At 60.1% G+C, this 25,597-nt stretch overlaps 3 protein-coding genes across 5 annotated transcripts in view; 2 read left to right on the top strand and 1 right to left on the bottom strand.

The window, feature by feature from the left end:
* Nucleotides 1–5,502, top strand: part of LOC100336900 (mannosidase, alpha, class 1B, member 1) — a 31,638-nt gene extending 26,136 nt beyond the window's left edge. The window contains exon 16 of the mRNA XM_024999733.2: nt 81–5,502. Within this exon, the coding sequence (XP_024855501.2) occupies nt 81–284 (204 nt within the window). The 3' untranslated portion in view covers nt 285–5,502. The remainder of the gene's footprint in view (nt 1–80) is intronic.
* A 3,083-nt stretch (nt 5,503–8,585) lies between these two features.
* On the top strand, nt 8,586–12,723 carry DPP7 (dipeptidyl peptidase 7). Its single transcript, NM_001105043.1, has 13 exons — nt 8,586–8,691; nt 9,240–9,353; nt 9,433–9,572; nt 9,664–9,827; nt 10,054–10,189; nt 10,266–10,347; nt 10,639–10,805; nt 10,967–11,027; nt 11,434–11,552; nt 11,647–11,803; nt 11,940–12,004; nt 12,219–12,289; nt 12,385–12,723. Exons 1-13 carry the CDS (start codon nt 8,610–8,612, stop codon nt 12,491–12,493), a joined length of 1,467 nt encoding a protein of 488 aa, NP_001098513.1. The 5' UTR covers nt 8,586–8,609; the 3' UTR covers nt 12,494–12,723.
* A 1,506-nt stretch (nt 12,724–14,229) lies between these two features.
* On the bottom strand, nt 14,230–25,545 carry MAN1B1 (mannosidase alpha class 1B member 1). 3 transcript variants are annotated; one of them, XM_059891923.1, is made up of 13 exons: nt 25,312–25,545; nt 24,598–24,731; nt 23,827–23,932; nt 22,020–22,174; nt 21,669–21,778; nt 20,299–20,484; nt 19,472–19,620; nt 18,900–19,088; nt 17,298–17,488; nt 16,660–16,780; nt 16,006–16,203; nt 15,798–15,929; nt 14,230–15,180 (listed from the first exon to the last, which is right to left on the bottom strand). In XM_059891923.1, the coding sequence occupies exons 1-13, from the start codon at nt 25,417–25,419 to the stop codon at nt 14,977–14,979; spliced, it is 1,983 nt and encodes a 660-aa protein (XP_059747906.1). In that variant the 5' UTR covers nt 25,420–25,545; the 3' UTR covers nt 14,230–14,976. The 3 variants fall into 3 exon arrangements, with proteins under 3 accessions (XP_059747906.1, XP_024855499.1, XP_059747905.1); XM_024999731.2 differs by having other exon boundaries at nt 23,827–23,942; nt 24,623–24,731; XM_059891922.1 differs by lacking the exon at nt 25,312–25,545 and having other exon boundaries at nt 23,827–23,942; nt 24,623–25,265.
* Nucleotides 25,546–25,597: the final 52 nt, after the last annotated feature.

Genomic DNA, 25,597 nt, shown 5'->3' with positions numbered 1-25,597 from the left:
GGAGTGGGGGGTGCCTCTGGCTGGCAGCCCTCCAGAGGGCTGAGCCAGCATCGTGACTTGCGGCCTCGGCTCTCGAGCAGGTCCCCTCGGGCGGCTATTCTTCCATCAGCAACGTCCAGGACCCCCGCCACCCCCAGCCCAGGGACAAGATGGAGAGCTTCTTTCTGGGAGAGACGCTCAAATACCTGTATCTGCTCTTCTCCGACGACCCCGACCTGCTGAGCCTGGACACCTACGTGTTCAACACAGAGGCTCACCCCCTGCCCATCTGGGCCCCCTCCTAGGGCGGGATGGCTCACAAGTAGGCGCTGCCCAGGAGGCTGATATGTGCTGTCCGTGAGGATGCCTGTCGGCAAGACCCGGGCCCTGACCTTGGCTGTGAGGTGTCCCCTCAGCTGGCGGCACGTGCTCCGGGCCGGGCTGGTGACAGAGGCCGGTGGGCCACAGGGCCAGGATGTTTCGGGGCCTCATAGCTGCTCGGGGTGGCCACTGGGCGTCCGGTGCTCTGCCGTTGATTCTGTGCTCCTCGCCTGGTTCCTGTTGGATCACCGTTTGGAACATGTAGGAATAAATGGGCGGTGTGATTCTGGGGATCCTGTCCACTCGGCGAGTTTCTTCCTTCTTCCTAGAAAATCAAATCAAATGACTACATTCCTGAAGCCTGAACACTCTCCTGCTGCCCTGCAAGGGCTTCCTTGGGGTCCTGGGCATCTGGTCACCCCAGGCCACTTTGGCATAGAGCCCATGATGTGATCAGAGACGGTCTTGGGCACAGCCCAGTACAGCCCAGCCTCAGGGTCACAGCCTGTGAACACGCCCGACGCAGGGGCTCGGGGCGTCCTGACCTCATGGGGATTCGGGCTCCTGGCTGGCTGTGGTGTTTACACATTGGACTCAGGGATCCGCCCCCGCCTTTACAGGGCTGGGCAAGGCTAGGGGGCATGTTCACCGGCTCCCAGCCCAATAGATGGACTTCATTTGGGATAGAAGCACGTATGCTCTGTGAGGTTTCCCATGTGGATGAACTGGTCTCTGAAATGCTGGGGGTAGATTGAGACACTCCAGGCTTTTGGGTCCCAACTCTATGTTCTGTGCACTGAAAGTCATATTGCCCCCTTCAGAAATCCTAATCCTGTTAGATATAATGAAAAACGTCAGCAAAAAGTTCAGCAAAGCCTAAGACAAGGGAAGGTTGCAGCCACAAGGCAGAGGTGGCAACTCCCAGCTCTTGTTCCTCCACACAGACACACCAATCACAGCCAGCTTTCAACGACAGCAGCAGCAAAATCACAAGGAGAAATTTAAAAGCAGGAAAGTGCTCTACCCAAAACAACAAAATTAGTTGATAGAAACCATCCCTGAAGAATTTCAGACATCAGAATTATTAGAAAGCAACTTTAAGAGAATTGTTTAAAAATGCTAAAAGAGGCCTTCTCTGGGGGTTCAGTAGTTAAGAGTCCATGTGCCAATGCAGGGGACACGAGTTCGATCCCTGGTCTGGGGAGATGCCACCTTCTGAGGGTCAGCTCAGCCCACGTGCCACAACTGCTAAAGCCCGTGTGCCCTAGAGCCAATGCTTTGCAACAAAAGAAGCCACCGTAACGAGAAGCCTGTGAACTGCAGTGAAGAGTAGCCCCTGCTCACCGCAACCAGAGAAAGCCTTCACGTAGCAACAAGGACCTAGTGCAGTCAAAAAAGAAAATAACCTTTTTTAAATGCTAGAAGAGCTCAAGGAAAACATGCGCATGGCAGTAAAGGAAATCCAAAATGATAAGGAAAATGAGAATAAAGGAAAATTATGAGCAGAAAGCAAAGTCTCAGACTGAAAAGCACAGTAACTAAGACTCATTAGGGGGTTCAAGAGCAGATTCAAGCCGGCAGGAGGAAGAACGAGTTGGACTTGGTGTGTGACTAGAGGAACTCGTGTTAAGAGCAGAGAAAACAACAAAGACCAGGGAGCAGAGGCCAGAGAGCTCTGGAGTCCCATCCTAGCGGGTCCCACATGTGCCTTATGGTAGTTTCAAAGCAAAGAGAACAGGGAAAAACGAATAGTTGAAAAAATAGTTAAAAACTTAGCAAATGTGATGAAAGATATGAATCTACAAATCCAAGAAGTCCAGTCACTTCCAAGAATCAAGTCAAAGAGACTCACTCCAAGAAACTTTAATAATCAAATTGTTGACAGAATCTTGAAAATAGCACAAGAGAAATGACTGCTATATAAAAGCCATCTTCATATTAACAGATAATTTTTCATCAGAAAATGATAGAGATGGACTTCCCTGGTGGCCCAGTGGTTACGAATTTGACTTCCAATGCAGGGGACATGGGTTTGTTCCCTGGTCCAGGAGCTGAGATTCTGTAGCTGTAGGGGATCTGTGTGGAGAAGGCAATGGCACCCCACTCCAGTACTCTTGCCTGGAAAATCCCACGGACGGAGGAGCCTGGTAGGCTGCAGTCCATGAGGCTGCGAAGAGTCGGACACGACTGAGCAACTTCACTTTCACTTTTCACTTTCATGCACTGGAGAAGGAAATGGCAACCCACTCCAGTGTCCTTGCCTGGAGAATCCCAGGGACGGGGGAGCCTGGTGGGCTGCCGTCTGTGGGGTCGCACAGAGTCGGACACGACTGAGCGACTTAGCAGCAGCAGCAGCAGGGGATCTGTGCACAATTAAACCTGCACACCACAACTAAGACCTGCCAGACCCAAAAACAATTAATTTAAAACAGAAAAGCATAGAAACCAGAAGGCCATGGCATGACTCAAGTGACGGGTGAATACAGTTATCAACCAGAATCCCATATCCGGCAAAACTGACCTTCAAAAATGAAGAATTTAGGGCGTCACTGATTCAATGGGCATGGGTTTGAGCAAGCTCTGGGAGATGAGGAGGAACAGGGTTAGGGGTACTTCAGCGTATGGGTCACAGAGTCAGACGTGACTGAGCAACTCAACAACAAAAGCATTCCCAGATCAACAATAGTTGAAGGAGTTTGTTGCCACCAGACCTGCCCTACAAGAAATACTCACGGTGTCCCTTCAGATTTAAGTGAAGGGACATTAGATAGTACCTCCAAGCCACAGGGAGAAATAAAGGTCTCAGATAAAGGCAAAACTATGGGCGAGCATAAAACCCAGCATTATATTTTTGGTTATGACTCCACTTTGTGTTTAGTATAGGATTTGAAAGACAAATGCAGGAACAACAATTACAGATGTATGGTATTGTGCACAGGTGTGTGAATATTAATTGGCAATGACAACATAGTGCAGAAAGGATGGAGTTTTGAAGCATAGTGTATGCATGTGATCAGAGTGAAGCTGTCGTCTACTTAAGTACATTGCTATAAACTTAGGATGTTAAGTGTACTCGCCCTGGTAACCAAAGAAAATATCTGTGAGATCCATACACAAGAGTCTCTAAGAAAGCTACTAGAGGTAATAAATTCAGCAAAGTTGCAGGGTATTAGATTAACAGACAAAAAATCAGCTACGTGTCTATGCACCTGCAATGAACAATTCAAAAGGAAATTAAAGAAGCAATTCCACTTTACATAGCATCTAAAAGAATGACTAAAAATAAATTTAACCAAGGGGGTGACTTAACTGTACACTGAAAACTATAAAACATTGCTGATGGATATTAAGACCCAAATAGGTGGAAAGATACCCTTTATTCATGGGTAGAAAGCCTTTTTTTTTTTTTGGCTGCACCACTCAGCTGACAGGATCTTAGCTCCCTGACCAGGGATCAAACGTGGCCCCAGCAGTGAAAGTGGAGAGTCCTAACCTCTGCACCACCAAGGAAGTCCCAGGAAGACTTAGTTTTAAGATGTCAATACTACCCAAAGTGACCTGCAGGTTCAATGCAATCCTTATCAAAATTCCAACTTCTTCTTCTTCTTTTTTTTTTTTTTTGCAGAAGTTGAAATGTCAATCCTCAAATTAATATGGGGTTGCAAGGGGCCCTGAATAGCCAAAATAATCTTGAAAAAGAAAAAAGACATACATTTCCCAAGTTCAAGACTCCCTACCTACAAAGGCACAGCATTCAAAACAGTGTGCTGTTTTCCTAAGGCTAGGACAGACACCTAGGGCATGGAGAACAAGAGAGAATCAGAAATAAACTCGTAGCTATGTTGGTGTTCAGTCGCTAAGTCATGTCCAATCTTTGTGACTCTATGAAGCAACCAGGCTTCCCTGTCCGACCCTGTCTCCTAGAGTTTGCTTAAACTCATGTCCATTGAGTTGATGATACCGTCCAACCATCTCATCCTCTGTTGTCCCCTTCTCCTGCTCCTTCAGTCTCTGCCAGCATCAGGGTCTTTTCCAGTGAGTCAACTCTTCGCATCAGGTGGCCAAAGTACTGGAGCTTTAGCTTTAGCATCAGTTCTTCCAATGAATAATCAGGGTTGCTTTCCTTTAGCATTGACTGGTTATATCTCCTTGCTGTCCAAGGGACTTTCAAGAATCTTCTCCAGCACCACAGTTTGAACGCATTGATTCTTTGGCGCTCAGCCTTTTTTATGCTCCAACTGTCCCATCCATACATGACTACTGGAAAAACCATAGCTTTGATTAGACAGACCTTTGTCGGCAAAGTGATGTCTCTGCTTTTTAATACACTCTCTAGTTTGTCATAGCTTTCCTTCCAAGGAGCAAGCATCTTTTAGTTTCATGGCTGCAGTCACCATCTGCGGTGATTTTTTTCGTTGTTGTTCAGTCGCTCAGTTGTGTCCGACTGTTCGCAACCCCGTGGAGTGCAGCACACCAAGTTTCCCTCTCTTTCTTTCACTGTCTCCTGAAGCTTGCTCAAACTCATGTCCATTAAGTCAGTGATGCCATCCAACCATCTCATCCTATTTCATCCCTTTCTCCTCCTGCCTTCAATCTTTCCCAGCATCAGGGTCTTTTGTAGTGAGTCGGCTCTTTGCAGCAGGTGGCCAAGAATTGGTGTTTCGGCTTTAGCATCAGTCCTTCCAATGAATATTCAAGATTGATTTCCTTTAGGACTGACCTCTCCTTGCAGTCCAAGGGACTCTCAAGTCTCCTCCAACATCACAGTTGCAAAGCATCGATTCTTTGGGGCTCAGCCTTCTTTATGGTCCAACTCTCACACCCATACATGACCACTGGAAAAACCACAGCTTTGATCAGACCTTTGTTGGCAAAGTAACGTGTCTGCTTTTTAATACGTCTTCTAGGTTTGTCATAGCAGTGATTTTGGAGTCCAAGAAAGAAAGTCTGTCACTGTTTCCATTTTCCCCCGTCTGTTTGCTCGGACGTCATCAGAATAATCTCGAATAATCTCTGTGCACGGGAGGACACTGTCCCGAGTGCGCAGGCCCCACAGGACAGGGGAAGACAGTCTCCAACTACAAATCCAATAAAGGTTTAATAACCAGGATATACTTTCTAAAACCTCTAAAACGCAAGAACAAAAACTCTTGAAACTCCTCAACGAACGAAAAAACTAAAAAAAAAAAAAAAAAAACCAAATTAAACAAAAAAACACAACAATGAATAAACGGTGGAAACGCTTTTTATGTTAAACGTGCACATTATATGTATAATCTAATACACGTACACACATATCCACGCCACACGACTGCGGGCGGCGCCTGGGTCACAGCTGAGAGCGCTGAGGCCTGCCTGGGGAGTCCCCGGTCCCCCCGCCCCTCAAGACATTCCTCCAAGGAAGACTTAAGCACACTCACGAAGTGCCCGAAAAGGTAGCGTCACTGTCGGGAAGACGCCAATCAAACCACAGTGAGAGGCCACTCCACTGTGGCAACGCTACCTCCGAACAAAACAAGTGTTGGAGAGGACGTGGAGAAATTGAAACTTTTGTGCACTGCTGGTTGGAATGTAAACGATGCAAATGCCATGGAAAACAGAGTGGAGCGTCCTCAGAACTGAAACACAGAGCTACCATGCGGCCCTGCAAGCCCACTTGCAGATGTGCCCGCCCCCAGACGGAAGCAAGGTCTTGAGATCATCGAGCACCCGAATTCACAGCAGCGTTTTAAACATAAGCAAGAGGTGGAGACAATCTGGTGTCCGCTGCTGGGTGAGTGGGTTTCACAGTGGGGTCTGTCCATGAATGGAATATGACTCATATTTACCTGGAAAAAAGGAAGGAAATCCTGACACAGGCTACACCATGCGTGAGCGCTAAAGACTTGGTGCTCAGTGAAACCAGACACAAAGATAAGTTGTGTATGATTCTACTTATATGAGGTCTCTAGAATAAGCAGACTCATAGAGACAGGACAACAGAGGTCATCCCAGGATTGGGGAGGGCTTCCCTGGTGGCTCAGCGGTAAAGAATCCACCTGCGGTGCAGGAGACACGGATCCGACCCCTGGGTCACAAAGATCGCCTGGAGATGAGAATGGCAACCCACTCCAGTGTTCTTGCCTGGAGACTCCCATGGACAGAGGAGCCTGGCGGGCTGCTGTCCACGGGGTCTCAGAGTCAGACATGACTGATGACTGAACCATCAGCAGCCTGGAGGAGGAGAGTGAGGAGTTTCCGTTTGGGAAGATGAAAGTTTGAGAGAGAATGATGGTAGTTGCACAACAGTATGGATGAACTTACAGCTGATATTTAAATGTGGTTGAAAGCGTATAATTTCACACAGATGAACGTGGCCTTAACTGCAGGTGCTGAGTGGGTCAGAGCTGAGAGCCCTGGGGCCTACACTTTGGGACTCTCTGTGCATCCCAAGTGCCCGCCTCTGGGTCCTGGCGGCTCTTAGGTCTGAAAGGGGCAGGGTAGGCTCTGCTAAGGGGCTGGGCCTGGCTCCAAGATCCAGAGGCTGTGGAGGGGGAATCAGGTCCCAGCTTTGTCCCCAGAGTCAGTGGCCCCGGGCAGCTGGGGAAAGGGATCTGGTCCCCCAGACGTACCTGTGTGCTCAGGGCCACAAGTCGTGGCCGGAGTCTCAGAGGAATCAGATGCTTCTCTCTGGGACTTCCTGCTGCTACCCAGGCGTGGAGGAGCCGCCTGGAGCGTCTGCAGGGGGAATGCAGTGGGCCTGCGGTGGGTTGGGGTCCGGCCTCTTATTTGACAAGAGGAGAGGCTGCCGTCCATGGGAAGGGACTCCTCCTTGAAGAGGGGGGCCTCTCAACACAGGACAGGCGCCCCTAGATGCAGGGCCGGGAGCACAGGAACAGGCCCAAGGGGACACGGGAACAGGGCCACTTTGGCACACAGAGACAGGAGGATGGGGACACGGGGAAGCAGGGACGGGGACACAGGGGCAGGGGCACGCAGGGGCTGGGGCACAGGGGCGTGGGCACACAGGGACGGGAACACAGGGGCGTGGGCACACAGGGGTAGGAGCACAGGGGCATGGGGACGCAGGGACGGGAACACAGGGGCGTGGGCACGCAGGGGTAGGAGCACAGGGGCATGGGGACAGGGGGGTAGGAGCACAGGGGCGTGGGCACGCAGGGACGGGAGCACAGGGGCATGGGGACAGGGGGTGGGGGCACGGGGGCACGAGGGAGCCAAGGGTGTGTAGGGATGGGGCTGCGGGGAAGGGACTGGGGGTGATTGTGCTGTGGCCCTGGGTGACCTCAGGGAGGCCACACCCACAGGGCGGTGTCACATGGTGGGCAGTCATTGTCACCACACTGAGAGCCACAGCATGGGGCCTGGGGCTGTGAGGGGGCGGGGCACGCGGCTCCCTCCCTGCCCAGCCCAAGGCCCTCTGCTTTCCGCGGCCCATCACCCAACAGGGGAGGCCTGGGCAGAGGCCTGGGCAGAGACCGCAGGCCGGGACCGTCCTGGGAGTGGGTTCAGGCAGCCCCCTCCCCTCTGCCGCCGTGCGGGGCAACCCCCCTCAACCCGCTCTGGGCCCGGCTCACGGGCCACATCCCCAGCAGGACTGCAGTCAGCACAGCCTGGCCTGAGACTGAGCAGGCCACCCGCTCGGCCTGGCTGGCCCCTCCAGGCCCTGGACTGGCACCAGGGCAGTGGGGGCCCTTCTGTCCTCTGGGTACCAGGGCACCAGAGAGGGGCTGGCCTGAGGGGGCGAGAGAGGGTCCTGGATCCCAGCTCGGCGTCCGAAAGAGCGGCCCCAGCTCCTGTGTGGGCGGCGCGGCCCTCGAGGTTTCTCAGGTGCTGGGCTCCTTTCTAGGGCTGCTGACCCCACCCCTTGCCCCAGGGCTCAAGAGCTGTCCTCCCGCCGAGCTCTATCTTCCTAATTCTCCCTTCCTCCCCCTCAAGGGCAGGCCTTCCCCAGCCTCACTCAGGAGACGGCAGGGCCAGGAGGGGGTCGGGCGGTGGCTGGGCAGCAGCCGGGCGACGGGGAGGTCACCTCCTACCCACACGCGTGGCATGGCACCCAAGCCGGCGGTGGCCATGGAGGATGGGAGGCTGGGCGGGCACACCCCCGCCCCAGCACGGACCCTCGAGCCCTCAGCCCACTTCCGTGCCCCCACGGTGACCGTCTCCACGGTGACGCAGACGGAAGGGCCGGGAAGCTGGCACTGGGTGGGTAGGGAAGTGCTGCTCACAGCGCCGCCCCAGCCGTCACGTGAGGGGTTCCTCTGGTCATGTGACCCCAACCGCCTGACCCGAAGCTGCCGGGCAAAGTGAACATGAGCCCCCATCCCTGGCCGACCCTGCTCTGGGCCCTGGTTCTGCTGCTGGGGCTGCAGCCACGAGGCCTGGAGGCCAGGGGTAAGTGTGGCCCAAGGCCCCCATCCCTGCCCTGGGCCCCACTCCCCATCCCCCGCGACCCTTGCAGGGCCCGCCCCCACACCCCCCTCAACCCGCGCCAGGCCCCCTGCACTCAGCCCTGGGCTCCAACCCCCATCCCCCGCGACCCTTGCCAGGCCCCAATCCCCGTGCCCCACACCCGGCTCCCTCCCATCCCCCCCCACAACCCCTGCCAGGCCCTAATCCCTGCACCCCCACCCAGCTCCCTGCCACCCCCCACTTCGACCCCTGCAGGGCCCCCAATCCCCATGCCCCCTGCCTGGCTCCCTCCCATCCCCCCCCATACCCCTGCCTGGCTCCCTCCCATCCCCCCATACCCCCGCCTGGCTCCCTCCCATCACCCGATACCCCCACCCGGCTCCCTCCCATCCCCCCCGCGACCCCTGCCGGACCCCCAATCCCCGTGCCCCCTGCCTGGCTCCCTCCCATCCACCTCGATCGACACCCCCCAGCCCGTCCCCCATGGCCCCGATGGCTCCCCCGACCCCGCTGAGCGTGGTGCCCTCTAGCCCACAGACCCAAGGACCCTGAGTTTCAGGAGGCCTACTTCGAGCAGCTTCTGGACCATTTCAACTTTGAGAGGTTTGGGAACAAGACCTTTCTCCAGCGGTTCCTGATGACAGGTGAGCCGCCCCGGGAACAGCGCCCGCTGCTGGCGAGGGGGGCACCCTCCCCCACCCCTCACTCGCCTCCACCCGACAGAGAAGTTCTGGAACAGGGGCGAGGGGCCCATATTCTTCTACACCGGCAACGAGGGGGATGTGTGGTCCTTCGCCAACAACTCAGGATTCATCCTGGAGCTGGCAGAGCAGCAGGGGGCCCTGGTCGTCTTTGCCGAGCACGTGGGTACCGGCTGGGGCTGGGCGGTGTGGGGGTGTCGCTCTGGGGGCTCAGAGTCAGCGCCCCCCACCCCTGCCGCCCACCTGCTTGCAGCGTTACTACGGAAAGTCGCTGCCTTTCGGTGAGCGGTCCACGTGGCGTGGGTACACGGAGCTGCTGACGGTGGAGCAGGCCCTGGCTGACTTCGCAGGGCTGCTCCGGGCGCTCCGGCAGGAGCTCGAGGCCCCCGATGCCCCGGCCATCGCCTTTGGCGGCAGGTGCGTCAGCGTCTCCTTTCTCTCCCCAGCAAGTGTACTTGGCCCCGCCCAAAACTTCTGTGGGTCTTGGACGTGTCGGGTCCTGGGGGGCACAGGGCGGGAGGCCCTGGGAAGGCAGAGGACGTGGGTGTTGGCCACACAGCATGCACGCTGAGAGGCTGCCGAGTCTCCCTTGCAGGCGACGGGGCGCTGGGGGTGCCCCAGGCTAACTCTGCAACCGCACCAGCTACGGGGGGATGCTCAGCGCCTACCTGAGGATCAAGTACCCACATCTCGTGGCGGGGGCCCTGGCGGCCAGCGCCCCTGTGGTCTCGGCGGCAGGCCTCGGCGACCCCTACCAGTTCTTCCAGGACGTCTCTGCGGTAAGCCGAGGCCCTAGCCCCTCTCTATCCTGGGCAGCCCCGCTGGTGGGTGCAGCCACAGCCTTCCTCCCTGCAGGACTTCCAAGGCCAGAGCCCTGAATGTGCCCGGGCCGTGCAGGACGCGTTCCGGCAGATCAGGGACTTGTTCCAGCAGGGAGGTGAGGCGGCTGCCCCCTCCAACCAACACCATCCCGCCTCCCCACGTGGGCCTGCGCCACCCCGCCCCCACCGCAGCCCCCTCAGGCCCGCGCCGCCCCGCCCCCCTGCAGCTCCCTCAGGCCTGTGTCAGCCCCCACAGCCCCCTCAGCCCCCTCAGGCCCGCGTCCCCCCTGCAGCCCCTACAGGGCCGTGTCCCCCCCAGCAGCCCCCACAGGCCCGCGTGCCCCCCGCAGCCCCCACAGGGCCATGTCCCCGCCAGCAGCCCCCTCAGGCCCGCGTCCCCCCCGCAGCCCCGCACGTCGTCAGCCAGGAGTTCGGTACCTGCCAGCCCCTCTCCGGACCAAAGGACCTCACCCAGCTCTTCGGCTTCGCCCGGAACGCCTTCACCGTGCTGGCCATGATGGACTACCCGTACGCCACTGACTTTGTGGGCCACCTTCCTGCCCACCCCGTCCAGGCACGTCACCCGCCCCTGCCGCCCAGAACCTGGGGAGGGGCCCAGCCACCCTGGGGTGCTCAAAGGCACCCGGGCCTGCCCCGGGGCCTTGTGCCCGCTCAGCCCTGGGACCAGGGAGGGGTGGGGCGGCGCGGCTGCTGAGGTGTTCCGTGCTCCCCCAGGTTGGCTGCAGCCGGCTGCTGAGCGAGAGCTCAAGGATCGCGGGGCTTCGTGCACTGGCCGGTGCGTCTGCCCCCCTGCCCGGACTGGTGCTGAGCGCGGGGGCCCCGAGTTGGTGGGCGGCAGCCAGGCCCCAGGAGGGCGGTGTGGGGTAGGGAGGCCCTGGGAGGAAGTGGCCACCCCCGTGGGCCACCCCCTGCGGAGCATGGCTCCGGGGCCTTCTGGAAGGCCCCCAGTCAAAGGGCAACACACCCCGTCCCAGCCCACCCTGCTGGGAGGGGGCACGTCAGTTGGGCTGACCCGCCACCCTGAGCGACCCGGACGGAGCAGACAGCACAGCCCGTCCCCTGGGACCAACACCCGGTCCTCGCTGGATCCACTGGGCCTGAGAGCCCCGACCCCTGCAGGACCCCTCTAAGTGGACAGGGTGGGTGTCCAGGCCCCTGGCCCCAGCAGCCCTCTCCCTCAGGGCTGGTGTACAACTCCTCGGGCATAGAGCCCTGCTACGACATCTACCTGCAGTATCAGGCCTGTGCTGACCCCACGGGCTGCGGCTTGGGCAGTGATGCCAAGGCCTGGGACTACCAGGTACGGGGGCCTGAGGGCTCGGGGCGGCCGGGTACAGGGGGCTGGGGGCCCGGGGCTGCGTGGGCTGGCCTGATCACAGTGTGGTGGCCCGCAGGCCTGCACTGAGATCAGCCTGACGTTCTCCAGCAACAACGTGTCCGACCTCTTCCCCGAGCTGCCCTTCACTGAAGCCCAGCGCCAGCAGTACTGCCTGGACACGTGGGGCGTGTGGCCACGGCAGGACTGGCTGCAGACCAGCTTTGGGGGGGGCGGTGAGGCCCACGGCGGGGGTCGGGGCGCGGTTCCTCCCACCGCACTGAGCAGGCTCCTTCCCAGGCTCCAGGACCCAGCCCCTGGGTCAGGGTGAGGGGGCCCCCAGTCCCACCACGCTCCCTCCATCTGTTTCAGACCTCACAGCTGCCAGCAACATCATCTTCTCCAACGGAGACCTGGACCCCTGGGCGCGGGGCGGGGTGAGTCTCACGGGAGCCTGGGCCCGCGGGCACCGCTGCCTCCGCCCCCTCCGTTGGTTCCCGGTCTCCTTCCCGTGGCCTGGCATCTGCTCGTTCACGGTCATCTTTCCTTTCTAATGAGGCTACTCTCAAGCCCCTGCGGGGGCTGCATCCTACCTGCTGGGACGAGCAGGTGGTGAGCACTCGCCCCTGACACAGGCTCCTCCCACGACAGATCCAGAGCAACCTGAGCGCGTCCGTGCTCGCCATCACCATCCACGGGGGGGCGCACCACCTGGACCTCAGGTGCCCGCCTGGGGAGGGCGTGGTGCCTGGTCGGGGCGGGCGAGGGTGGCAGGGCTCAAGGCCGGCCAGCTGAGCGCCTCTCTGCCCGCCCCCAGAGGCTCCCACCCAGACGACCCCGCATCCGTGGTGGAGGCCCGCAGGCTGGAGGCTGCCCTCATTGGCAAGTGGGTGGAGGCAGCGAGGTCCACGGGGCTCCAGGGCTGAAGGCTGCCCGCCGCAGGGCCAGAGACGACCGGCTGGGGCAGGCACCAGGCCCCAGCTCCTGCAGCTGGAGCCGTGCCAGGGTGGGCAGGGCCTTGCCCAAGGAGGCACTGGACAAACACTGCTGGCCTGTCGGGCATGTCCAGTCGTATCCGTCCCGTCGGAGGCCCTGGACACTGTGGCATGCTCACACCACCTCGTCAACGTGGCTGTTGAATAAAGCAGAGTCCTCAGCTCCGCGTGCTGTCCTGCGTAGGGCGCGTGGGCCTTTACCACGGCAGGAAAACCCGAGATTCCACAACCAACGGCTGCCCCAGTGACCCTCCACCCTTCTCAGCCGTGCTCTCCATCCCCAGCTACTGCAATGGCCCCTGCGGCCCCCAAGTCCACCTGCTTGGGGCCAGGCTGGCCCAGGGTGGGGGGCAATCTGCTTCACTGGGCCGACTGTGCCCCGCCGGGCTGCGGAACATCAAGGACGAAGCCTGTGGTCCAGAGTCTGGACAAACCATTGCTGAAGCGGCTCCTGGGCTGCAGGGTGGTGGTGGGGCACACTGTGGACTCTCCGGCTGGTTTCTGCACACAGGCAGCCTCAAGAGGCAGGCCCTGCTCACATGTGGGTAGAAGCCCCGCTGGGCCCGTGGGCAAGAGGGGGATGGCAGCCTCACAGGATGGACACAGGAGGGCCGTCAGGACCAAGTGCCACCTGCGGCTGAGCCAGGGCGGTGGGGAGGCCCCTGCAGAGTCTGCCAGCAATAGCAACGTGTCTCCTCACACAGCCGGGGAAAGGGTCAGCCCGGCCCATGAGGGCGCTGGCCTGGGACTGGGCCCAGCCCGTGGATCTGGCTTCTTGCTGGAAAGCCACACCGTGGTCACTTCACTTCACTCGCTCTTGTGCCTTTGCAACCTCATGGACTGCAGCACACCAGGCCTCCCTGTCCATCGCCAACTCCCGGAGTTTATTCAAACTCATGTCCATTGAGTCGGTGATGCCATCCAACCATCTCATTCTCTGTCGTCCCCTTCTTCCACCTTCAATCTTTCCTAGCATCAGGGTCTTTTCAAATGAGTCAGCTCTTCACATTAAGTGGCCTAAGTATAGGGGTTTCAGCTTCAGCATTGGTCCTTCCAACAAATATTCAGGGCTGATTTCCTTTAGGATTGACTGGTTTCATCTCCTTGCAGAACCAAGGGACTCTCAAGAGTCTTCTCCAAGATCAGTTTGAAAGCATCAATTCTTTAGCTTTTAGCCTTCTTTATGGTCCAACTCTCACATCCATACATGACCACTGGAAAAACCTTAGCTTTGACTAGACAGACCTTGCTGACAAAGTAACATCTGTGCTTTTTAATAAGCTATCTAGATTGGTCATAGCATTTCTTCCAAGGAACACGCATCTTTTCATTTCACTTTCACACCCTGGTCAGCCCTAAGGAATGGGTGCTGCTGGCTGAGCAAAAGGGACTTGACAGGCCAGCCAGGCGCCTTGAGAGAAGCAGCAGGCGCTGGCAGCCCACACCCAGGGCAGCGGGCGGAGCACAGGGCCCACTGAGGCCCACAGCCAGCATCTCACACCCTCACCCTGGGGCCGCCTGCCCAGCACAAGTGCTGTGTGCGGACGTTTCCACACTTCCCGGGGCAGAGCCAAAGCCGACGTCTGGACATGGGACACCAGATCTGCCGCAGCCCCTTGTGCCGACCTCACGCTGGAAATCAGAAAATAAAGACGAAGCACATGCCATTCAGAACAAGTGTACTTTTATCGTGGATTAGAAGTCCCGTCTGTTGGGCTGTTAGAAGTCCCGTCTGTTGGGCTGGGAGCCGGTGAACATGGCCCCCAGCCTTGCCCAGCCCTGTAAAGGCAGGGGCGGATCCCTGAGTCCAACGTGTAAACACCACAGCCAGCCAGGAGCCCGAATCCCCATGAGGTCAGGACGCCCCGAGCCCCTGCGTCGGGCGTGTTCACAGGCTGTGATCCCGAGGCTGGGCTGTACTGGGCTGTGCCCAAGACTGTCTCTGATCATATCGCAGGCTCTGGGCCAAAGTGGCCTGGGGTGACCAGATGCCCAGGACCCCGAGGAAGCCCTTGCAGGGCAGCAGGAGAGTGTTCAGGCTTCAGGAATGTAGTCATTTGATTTGATTTTCTAGGAAGAAGGAAGAAACTCGCTGAGTGGACAGGATCCCCAGAATCACACCGCCCATTTATTCCTACGTGTTCCAAACGGTGATCCAACAGGAACCAGGCGAGGAGCACAGAATCAACGGCAGAGCACCGGACGCCCAGTGGCCACCCCGAGCAGCTATGAGGCCCCGAAACATCCTGGCCCTGTGGCCCACCGGCCTCTGTCACCAGCCCGGCCCGGAGCACGTGCCGCCAGCTGAGGGGACACCTCACAGCCAAGGTCAGGGCCCGGGTCTGCCGACAGGCATCCTCACAGACAGCACATATCAGCCTCCTGGGCAGCGCCTACTCGTGAGCCATCCCGCCCTAGGAGGGGGCCCAGATGGGCAGGGGGTGAGCCTCTGTGTTGAACACGTAGGTGTCCAGGCTCAGCAGGTCAGGGTCGTCGGAGAAGAGCAGATACAGGTATTTGAGCGTCTCTCCCAGAAAGAAGCTCTCCATCTTGTCCCTGGGCTGGGGGTGGCGGGGGTCCTGGACGTTGCTGATGGAAGAATAGCCGCCCGAGGGGACCTGCTCGAGAGCCGAGGCCACAAATCACGATGCTGGCTCATCCCTCTGGAGGGCTGCCAGCCAGAGGCACCCCCCACTCCCGGGGCACTTGCCCACCCCAGAACACACTGCCCCCCAGGGCAGGGTATGGGGCGGGGAGGACTCCAAAGCCCAGAGGGAATGGCCACCTGGAGGTCAGCCATGGTTCCCTCCAGTGACCAGACGCCAAGTGCCACCTCCAAAACCTGTGCAGGCCTCACAAAGGCCCCAAAGCCACCCGAGGGGTGTAGAGTCCACCTCAGGGGCCACAGGGCGAAGGTCAAGTCGCAGCCCTGCCAGGGTGGGCAGTGGGCCCTGGGCATAGCAGGGGGTGGTGCGGGTTGGGGCCCCCGGCCTGGGGAGTAGCGGCTCAGAGGTCTCCCACCTGCTGGGTTGAAACACGCTGCCCAAGCCACATGGAGGACCCAACAGACACGGTCTGTGCGCCTCGGGCCACTGCAGGGACCCTCCCGACACAGCTGTCCCCCAGACAAGACAGACAGATGCCCCGACCCCCAGGCCCTCACAGCAGGGCAGGGCCTCCCAGTGCAGCCCCTGGGAGGTGACAGTGAGGCCCTGGGGACACGGCGGGGGCTCACCCGCGTGTAGGTGTTGAAGCTGTGCAGGATCTCCCAGCCCCAGTCCTGGTACTTTCGGTCGCCCGTGAGGCGGTACAGGTAGAACAGGCTCTCCACGGTCTCGGGCCGCAGCAGGTTATGTCTGTCGGCCGCCTGGGGAGGCACATGGGCTCAGGAAGTGCCTCCCGGCACTCCCATCTGGCCCAGCCCTGGGCCCAGCATGGCTCACCTTCACCTGAACGTCCTTAAGGATCTTTGTGTGGTGGAGGTTGAAGTGTGCGATCTCGGGGCTCAGCCCCGTCTCCATCTGACGGTACATCTGGTAGCAGGTGTCCATGAGTGCCTGGGCCAGCTCCATGTGCTCAGCAGGCAGGCCGTGGTGGGCACCCAGAGCCAGTGTCCCCGGCAGGAAGCACACCAGGTGGTCCTGAAACCACAGCGTCACCTCAGCAGCAGGTCCAGCGCCGTCAGGCCTCAGACAGGGGACTGGGCTGCGGGCCAAGCACCTGGGGCCCCACACGGGCAGGGGAGCAGCTTCTGGAAGGACCACCTCAAAGGCTGACAGAGCCCTGGCTGCAGGAGAGCAGGACGGGGTGCAACTGGGAGTGGGGGTTCCCCGAGAGCGTGGAAGGAGAGACTCGGGGCAGGGCAGGGGACCTGGAGGAGGTGGGGGCTCCGGGGTGGGGGCCCTGGCACCCCACAGACCTCAGCTCCTCCTGCTGCTCTCACGGGACACCCACATCCACCCGGGACCGCCCCGCTCCACGGCCAGGATCACGAGGTCCCCCCGGTCGTCCCCACTCAGAGCCATCAGATGTCAAGCACAGAGGCCGGGTCCCCACGCTGCCTTGAGGCCGCATCAGGGAAACACCCTCCCACTCACCATCTTGGCGCTGAAGCGGCCGTGGTTGAGCTCCCCCACGAAGGTCAGCTTCCTGGGCTCAGACCTGGCGAGCAGGTGCTTCCTGATCCCGTCCACGGCTTCCAGGTAGTCTTCCAGCAGCCTATGCAGACCAGCGGGGCCTGTGTGCTCTGGCCAGGTGGGCGCACAGCCCTCAGGTCCACAAACAGGGCTGACCCCGAGCTCCTGTCCCCGTTCTGGGATCTATGAGGCCCGGCCCTGCCAGCCCCATGGGGTCAGCCTGAACCAGCCTGCGGGCTCCCAGTCAGTGACACTTCCTGGGCCACAGTCACCCCCAGGCTTGAGGCTTGAGAAGATCCCAGCACCCCACTGGGGTTTATCTCTTTTATAACTGAACAAGGAGCGACCAGGCTGCTCCCTGGGAATGTGTGAGTTTTCAGTGTCAAAGTGCTAAGCGTGAGGAGGCCCACATGGCCCTGGCTGCCTCCCGCCGGAGCCGACGACCGAGCAGCCACAACCCCAAGGAAGACCCCTGTCTGCCCACCCCGGTGGCCGGTCCTTGCTCTGCATATAGGATGAACAGAAACACCCTTCCCCACAGAGGGCCCCGCCACCCTGAGCCCAGGGGGCCACCCCGAAGGCAGAGAAACAGGCCTCACTGCCGCTCCTTCTTCCCGCCCTGGATCCACTGCTTCAGCAGGTACTCGTAGTAGCTGTCGGCCCTGGCGCCCAGGGTGAACACGCCCAGGTGGGTGAAGCTGCCGCTGTTGGTGTTGATGAACATGGGCACCAGCCCGTCCAGCTTCCCGTGCAGGGCATGCACACGTCTCGTCACCTCCTCTGCGGCCTCCTGGGCAGACGGTGGGGGCGGTGAGCAGGTGAGCTAGGTAGAGGGGCTGCCGGCAGCCGACCGCGGGGCTGAAGCTGTCCTCGAGACCCTTCCCAGCCCTGAGCCAGGAGGACAGGTCAGAAGCAAGTGGCCTGTGTGGTGTGACCACGTCCCAACCTCAGGACGGCACAGGCCCCTCACGGCAGTGCCCGGCCGGGGACCTGCTAGGCCTCCTACACAAAAGACACGCGGCACGTGGACACACACACGGCAACACACCACTGGTTAAAAATCAAACCCAACTGGAGGCACCATCTCACCCCCGTGAGGAGGGACAAGTGACAGCTGGATGGCGGACAAAGGCACGTCTGGACAGGTGGACCCAGCCCGGGCCCCCCCTGCCAACGACCCAGCGGCACACCAGCTGAAGCTTGGCAGTCATCAGCCCAGCAACAAGTCCACTGTGTCAGGGATTCTCTAAGCTGAGAAAGGAAGGATCCTGACCGGTCCTGCCACCTTGAGACAGCAGGCTCACTGGCCACCCAGACTGCAGCCACGGCAGGAGAAGACGCCACTGAGCACGGGGAAAGCTCCGCACAGCCTACCTGGCTGCCCAGGCTGGTGGAGTGACAAACGGGAAGTCGGGGAACAGTGCTGGGGTCGCTTGGGTGGGGGGGACAGTTCTAGAGGGGGACGACGGCCAGACGCGTGAGCACAGACAGCCACGGTTACAGGAGACGGCGGGACCTCTCGACACAAACATCTCAACAAAAACAAGATAGGGTGAGCAGAGGAAACAAGGAAAGCTCAACGGATGCCGACACGCAGACAGACCCGCCACAGGAGAGGCCCTGTGGAGGCAGGTGGCAGACGCTCCTGAAGACAGAGACAACCAGAGCCAGCCACAGAGACAGGTCCGCCATCCCTCCACACGCACAGTCAGCGCCGCGAGCCGGAGCCAGGCCGGCACCCCACTCCAGCTGCCCACCCGGGACACTTGTGTGCAGGGCCCAGTCTGGATGCCAAAACGGGACGACGACGACGTCACCTACGCTGACCTGGCTACGAAACCCAGAGCTCCAACACACCCCGTGGCACTCAGCCACAACACAGCAGGCGGTCCTCGCCACTGCAGGAGGGCACAGGACAACAGCAAGTGGACAGCAGGCATGCCGAGCGGCAGGACACGCCGTCAGCTGTCGGGGCCCCGCAGGCCAGGCAGAGGACTCGGCCTCCAGTCAAGGCCTCTCCCATCTGCGCCTCTGGCGTCACCAGAAAATGCGATTCTGCAGGAGAACGTGGGACAAGAACCAACACCGACGCGAGTCTCGTGGCCCAGCACCCACAACCACGCAGACCTGCACTCGCCTCCACGAGCCGGAGACGGCCCCGCAGAAAACCCGCAGCAGCCGGGGGCAGAGCCCCCCCATACCTGAAATTTCTTATCCCCCGTGAGACGAGAGAGCTCTCGGAACTCCAGCTGAATGCTTGTCACCTCAGCCACCGTGCTATCAGAGGTCCATCGGGGTGGGTGAGCAACTCCAGTGCCAATGTTTACATCGGAGTATGGAATCTTAGAGGGTGTTCGGAAGGCAGGCATTAACCGATTTCCAAAATCCTCCTGACACACAACACAGCGATGAGTCAACGATTCCTGCTGCTCGGCGGCCTTGTCTCCACGACACGATGGTGAACCCAACACCCCTTTTCATCTAATTCCGTGGACAGACCCGAGTATGCTGGCTTCACCTGACCCAACCCTGGCCAGCTACAAAAACCGAGCTGGACTCAATTCATTCAGAATGACCTCACGGGCAGGCAGCAGGCTGGCACAATGCTGCTTCAGCCACCCACGTGCTCGGAAACAGACGCCAGAGCGGGAGGAGACAGAACCGGAAACAAACGCCCGCCACAGCCTAATCCCGTGAGAAAAGCATTGACTGCTGAGCACTTGAGACCCCAGTCCCCCCAGGAAGCGAGCAGACCCGACGCCGGGACACTCACAGCCTTCTTCAGGAAGAGGATGTCCCCAGACAGGTGGAAGGCACTCAGAAGCCCCCCCAGGATCCGGATTGTGCTCTCAAACAGGTTGACGTCCACATCTTTCTGAAACAATAACCTCTTCGACACCCAATTCCTGGCTTCTTGAAATTCTGCCACGTGGAACAGCAGAGACACAGGAACAAATGAACAGGCCAGCCTTTCCTGGCCGGGCCCTCAGGGCTCTGCACACCCCGGCAGGGTTCCGACATCACCTCCTCACGCAGGAGGGGGGCCCAGGAGTCCTCCAACCGCACAGAAAACATGGGGCCAGCGTGCAGCTGGGGGAAGGCTGTGCAGCGTGAGCACAAGTGCTCAACGTCAAAGCCACGCTACAGAGAAGCACGAGAGAGTGAGTGGCTGGAGGCCTGCAGTGCAAGTGTTAGACGGAACAGGGCCGTGCGCGCCAGTTCAGAAATACCCAGGACACGCCACCCGTCTCACCCTGTCTCCACCGACAAGGCCTGAGGGAGACTCGGGGCGCGGCCGGCCACCGCGTCGGATCACGTGCCGCCTCCCCCCACAGGGCCCTCCTGACCGCCAGAAACACGGGCTGCAGACGCCCCTGGACTCCACCCTCCACCACGCTCGGCGCTCTGCAGGAGGCGCAGGGCGCACAAATGTGCGAGGACAGAGAGCTGCCCGCGGCCAGCACAGCCACGCTGGCAGCCAGGACAAGGGGAAGCACAGCCCAGCAGGACACAGCGTGTGGTCGCCTCCCAGACCAGGCGCGCTCGGGCCCGAGGGTCACGCGCGGCGAGCTCGAGCCCACCACAGGGACGGGCAGGTACCTTTCTTTAGCCCCAGAATCCACATGGTGTCCAGCGCGTCGATCAGCGTGAGGCCGAGGCCAAACCACTCGCTGAAGGACCTGGTCAGGGGCTTCAGCTCGTCGTGGCCCCAGGCGAACTTGCGGTATCCAGCCCACGCGTGGAGGAAGGCGTCTACCACAGCCTTCTGGCGCTCGTTCTGGGGGGCTGGGAGGAGGAAAGCAGGGTGTGGGCACCCAGGCAGACCTGCCCTGTGGCCCCACAGCGAGTGAGCCTGCCGTGGGGGCACCTTAGGCTGCAGTGAAGGCCCAGCTGAAGATGCCACCAGCCCAGGCTGGTCAGCCTGCACCAGGTCCCAGCAGGGACCCCCCTCCAGGAAACAGCGAAGGAGCGAAAGCGGAGGACCCAGTGTGCCTGGTGTGCAGTCTGGCTTGTGGACATCAAACGTGACGGGCGCTGGTGACCCGGACAAGAAAACCTTGTCTGACCAATATAGAAGGTCCTTAATAAGCTAGTAATAGAGCTACCATGTGACCCCGCGACCTACTCCTGGCTATAGATCCGGAGAGAAACACGACTGAACGGATCCATGCCCCACAACGTCACCGCAACACTGTTTACAAAAGCAAGACACGGAGGCGACCTAAACGTCCACCAACAGAGAAACAAAGAAAGAAAACGAGTTACATGCAGACAGCAGAAGCTCACTCAGCCACGCAAAAGAGTGAAGTGATGGCATTTGCAGCCACATGGGCGGAGCTCGCAACCGTCACAGTGAAGGAAGTAGCTCAGACAAAAGACAAGTATTCTGTGACACCCCTTATACATGGAATCTAAGGAAAAATGATACAGGTAAACTTAGTTGCAAAACAGAAAGGGACCCACGGACGCAGAGAATGAACTTACGGTGCCGGGGGAGTGAAAGCGGGGAGGACGTAGTTAGCAAGTCTGGGCAGCCTCGTCTACACTGCTCTAAACGGGCAAACACAGCATCTACCTCACAGCACACAGACCCCTGCTCAGTGTTACACGGCACTCCACACACAGAAAAGCGTGCAGTAGGATGCGGACGTGTGTGTACGGTTGAGCCCTTCCCCTGCTCATTTGAGACTGTCACAACACTGTCGGTCACCTCTACTAGAATACAAAATAAAAGTTAAAATGGCTGCAGCACCGGATACTGAAAGACATCTGTCCGGGAGACAGACGTCGTCACCAAAGCTATAGAGTGCCTGACCCACAGGAGCCTGGTCCACCTGGGTGTCCAAGGCTGAGCCGAGCTTTCGAGGGACAGCAGGAGCTGCACAGCCACCCCAACTCTCAAGCGTGTCCTTTGCTGCGACACTCAGAACGAACAGCAGCTGAGGCCGGAGGCGGCAGGCGGACCTTACCTGGGTTGGCCTGAATCCTTGCTGCCTTTGGGGAAGGCCTGGCAGGGAGCTCTGCCTTCTTTCCAGGAGGTTCAGTGCCCTGCTGTGGCTTGGTCCCTGCTCCCCTCCAACTACAGGGAGAGAAACGTGAATGCTCAGAGCAGGGACAGAGGTGTGGATGCCCCAAGGCTGCCACCGAGCTCAGGCTCAAACTCGCACGCTCCCCAGGGGACCGCGAATGGACAAGCCACAGACACCCTATTCCGCGAGGGCGCACGGTGTGAAACACAGGAAAACACTTGTTAGCACTTTGTCAAAAAAACCAGAAAACACTGGTTCCCAAGATCAGACCATCTCTGACGCTCCCGGTACCTGAGGCCGTCTCTCTGCGCCTCTGCTCCCCAGCCAGCCTCGCCCACCACCTCTGCCCTCCTCTGGGCCCGGTCCTGCCTCCTCTCCTGGGGGTCTCCATCGGGCGCTCTAATCTGCAGGTTGGGGGGTCCTCGTCGGAAATGCCTTTGGGGCTTCTGGACAGAGACAAGAGTCACTCGTACAATGATTCCATCCCGCTTCTAGGACGCAGCCCGTCCCGTCAGACCTGGAGCCACATAGGGAGCGCTGTGGACTGGCTGAGCAGCTGCCGTTTCCTAGAGGAAATGCTTTCCACTTTTCATACGATGCGCAGCTTTGGGAGGAGCCCCTTTCTTGTCAGATCCTGGCTCTGACTCCCTGATGGAGGCTCTGCCGATGGGTGAATGTAGCCCTGGAGACTCAGTTAAGCCCCTGGCCAGAGCGTGTCTGGGAGTCAGACCCTAAGGGTAGCAGGGCAGGGATAAACCACCCCATCTCCGTCGATGGAGCCACAGAGAACACTGCCCAGGCCTGCACCCGGGACTCCCACCTCAGCCTCGGAAGGCTGCGGCAGAGGCGGCCGGTCAGTGACAAAGCGCCGTGGGAGGCCGCACTCATCCTGGCTCCAGCCCCCCAACAGTGGCTGTGACAGCAACTCCTCCAGCTCCCAAGGACACAGACCCGTGAATGGAAAAGCCTCTGGCGGCAGCACCCACGGACACCTTGGGGGAGGATCCGTGAAGACACCCCCTTCCAAGATCCAAACCCCACCGAGCCGGGCCCCCAGGTCACGAGAGTAGGTGCGGCTGAAACAAAGCTCCATGGATGAAGCAGGTCTCGGGGACGAGTGCCGGCATCGGACCCAGAGAGGAGGTGCCAGCGGACTCAGGATGCGCAGGGGCCCCGAGACTCGCTCCACAGGAGACGTGGATGTCCACGCCTTCATCCCAGGCCCCTCCTGGACCCCAGAGTCCAGGTCATGGATGCTGAGGTGTGGAAACGTGTCTCTCGGAGGAGAAACAGCCACGTTCTGCTGTCACATGACCGTGAAGTCAACACACAAGAGTGGGCACAGAAGTGACAGAAGGAATGCTCTTGGCTCTAAAGGGAGAAACCGGCTCTCTCACACACAGACCTTCCAGAGAGACGGGGTGAGAGCAGGCAGCCTGTGGGGCTTGAGGCCGGCATCAGTCCCAGAGCCTCTCCCTGGGGGCGCCTGGGCACACCTGGACACCCCAACCCGCAGGAGCGTGCACCTGGCACAGAGCACCCTGGGCGCTCAGAGGCCGGCCGCCCTCCTGGGGTGGGACCTGCCCTGGCTCTGGCTGACGCCTCGCCCTCTAGTCTCCACGTGCTCCCCCGCCCTCGCTCGCCCCCCTGGACGGCTCGGGGTTCCCCAGGATGCGGCCTCACCCCTGCCCCCACCCCTTCTGGATGGCAGGCACCACGCACCTGCCAACTCCCAGTCCTCCCTGCTGACCCCACTGTGATGCGGAGGCCCCAGAACCTCTGTCTGGGCAGGTCCAGAGTGGAGCCCCCGCCTGACCGCCCCCGGCCAGTAGCTCCCAGAGAAAAGGGCCGGTCTCTCTCACCTCCCAAGGACCCGGAGCAGCAGATGGGCCAAGAGGACAGAGGACAGAATGGCCCTCCTCCTCTCTCCGCGTCTCCTCCATCCCCCCAGCCCAGAGCAAGGAGCCTCAGGTGAAAACCTCAGACACACGGCAGGAAGCAGGATTCTTCCCAGTCCCTCTCAAACAGCCCACGCTGTGCTGAAGCGCCTCTGGCCTGGACCCCAGTTGCGACTCCACCTTCAGTTTACTCCAAGTACCTGAGGCGACAGCCCCGCCACGGCCTCCGGGTTCTCAGCTGCTTTCTGAGGAGCTGGCAAGACGGGAGGATTTGCTGGTCTCATCTGCCCTGCTGCCGCCGACCTGCTGTCCACAGCTAAACAGGAGAATCTATTTTATCTCCAATACGCCTCGAGGCCCAGAGGAGAGTCAAAGGGCGCTGGAAACAGCACCTACACAGCCAGCCCTCCTGGAAAAGGACAGGCTGGGGCCTCCGCAGAGGGCAGGTCAGGGAATTCCAGAGTGGCCTCAGGGAAGCAAAGCCTGCCCATAGCCCCCGGCAGCTTCTGTCTTTACCCCACCACAACCCACACACTTGGCCTTTATCTTTCCACTTCGAGGAGGCCCACGGTGGCACACGGGCCATTCACGGGAGCCAGCCGCGGGCTCTGCAGCTTTCCTCCTCCAAGGAGCCGTGAGCAGAACCCAGGAGGGAGCTGCCCCTCCTGCCGGCACCTGCGCTTCCTCCCCAGCACTGCGGTGCGTGTTAGGAAGCGCCTGCAGCGCAGCGCGTGCAGACTCCGCCTGTACCGTCGGACCTGGATCTCGGTGTGAGACTGCCGGGCCGACAGGCCGCTTCTCACAGCAGACGTCTGGGAAACAGTCACACACGGCAGATTAACAGCCACCTTATAGCGGGGTGCTGGGAACATTCTAGGCTTCTCCTTATCTCACTTCCCGCCAATGCGTTGAAGTCTGGGCCTCCTGCCGCTGCCAGATCGCTGTGCCACCCCTTAGTCAGCCCTCAGGACACCCGAGGATCATGCAAGCTGGTACCTGTCCACTCGTCGGCCACGTGGACATAGGACAAGAGGCCGAAGAGCATCACGACCACCAGCAGGAAGAGGACCACCGTCCGCTGTAACCTCGACAGCTGCTTCCATTTCTGACGGACAGAGAACGACCATTTTACTGAAAGGAGCACACGGAGCAATCTCTCCCGCCGTGTCAGACTCCGGGAGGATGAGGAGCAATTCCCGAGGCCCAGCGTGGGGCTCTGCTGCTTCTGAACCGGGGACGTTTCCTCCAAGCGGGGGCCGCAGGCTGGAGCGGTACTGCAGCCGACACCCGCACCGGCTTCGTGGGTGCTAGTGACTCGCAGCGTCCCACTCCGTTCGAACCCCATGGACTGTAGCCCGCCAGGCGCCTGTGTCCATGCGATTTCCCGGCCAGCACACTGGAGTGGGGAGACACCTCCTCCTCCAGGGGGTCACCCCGACCCAGGAATCGAACCCGCGTCTCCCCTCGACAGGCGGGTTCTTTACCGCCGAGCCACCTGTGAAGCCCCAGCGGTCGGAGCTGGAGAAAGGAAACTCCACGCAGACACCGTCTGTGCCCACAGTGGACGGCCGAGAGGGACCCGCAGCCCTCCTCGCCTGGGCCCCGCGAGGCCGGCCGCAGTCGCGCCCGCTCCCCAGACCCCAGCCCGGGGAAGCGCCGACCCGGCCGCCCGGCCCGCCCCTCACCCGCCAGCAGGAGCGACGCCTCAGGCCCTGGCCGCCATCGTAGCTCCGGCCGGGGCTCAGCGTCACCGAGATGAAGTCCCGACGCGCCGGCGCCGGCGGCGGGTACATGACGGCCGCGGGGGCCCGAAGGGCCTCGCCTTCCGGCGGCGTCAGGAAGCCCTGCTTCGAGCCGGGCTGAGAGACCAGTTGGTCTGAGTCGGGTGTCCGGCCATAGCGGCGCCGTCAACTCCCCGCCCATCGCGCCGCGCCGCCAATGCGCCTCTGCCGCGCCTTCGCAGCCCCACTG

The sequence above is a fragment of the Bos taurus genome, chromosome 11, assembly GCF_002263795.3.
Source record: "Bos taurus isolate L1 Dominette 01449 registration number 42190680 breed Hereford chromosome 11, ARS-UCD2.0, whole genome shotgun sequence".
NCBI classification, from domain to species: Eukaryota; Metazoa; Chordata; class Mammalia; order Artiodactyla; family Bovidae; genus Bos; species Bos taurus.
This window is presented reverse-complemented; position numbering and strand designations above follow the sequence as displayed.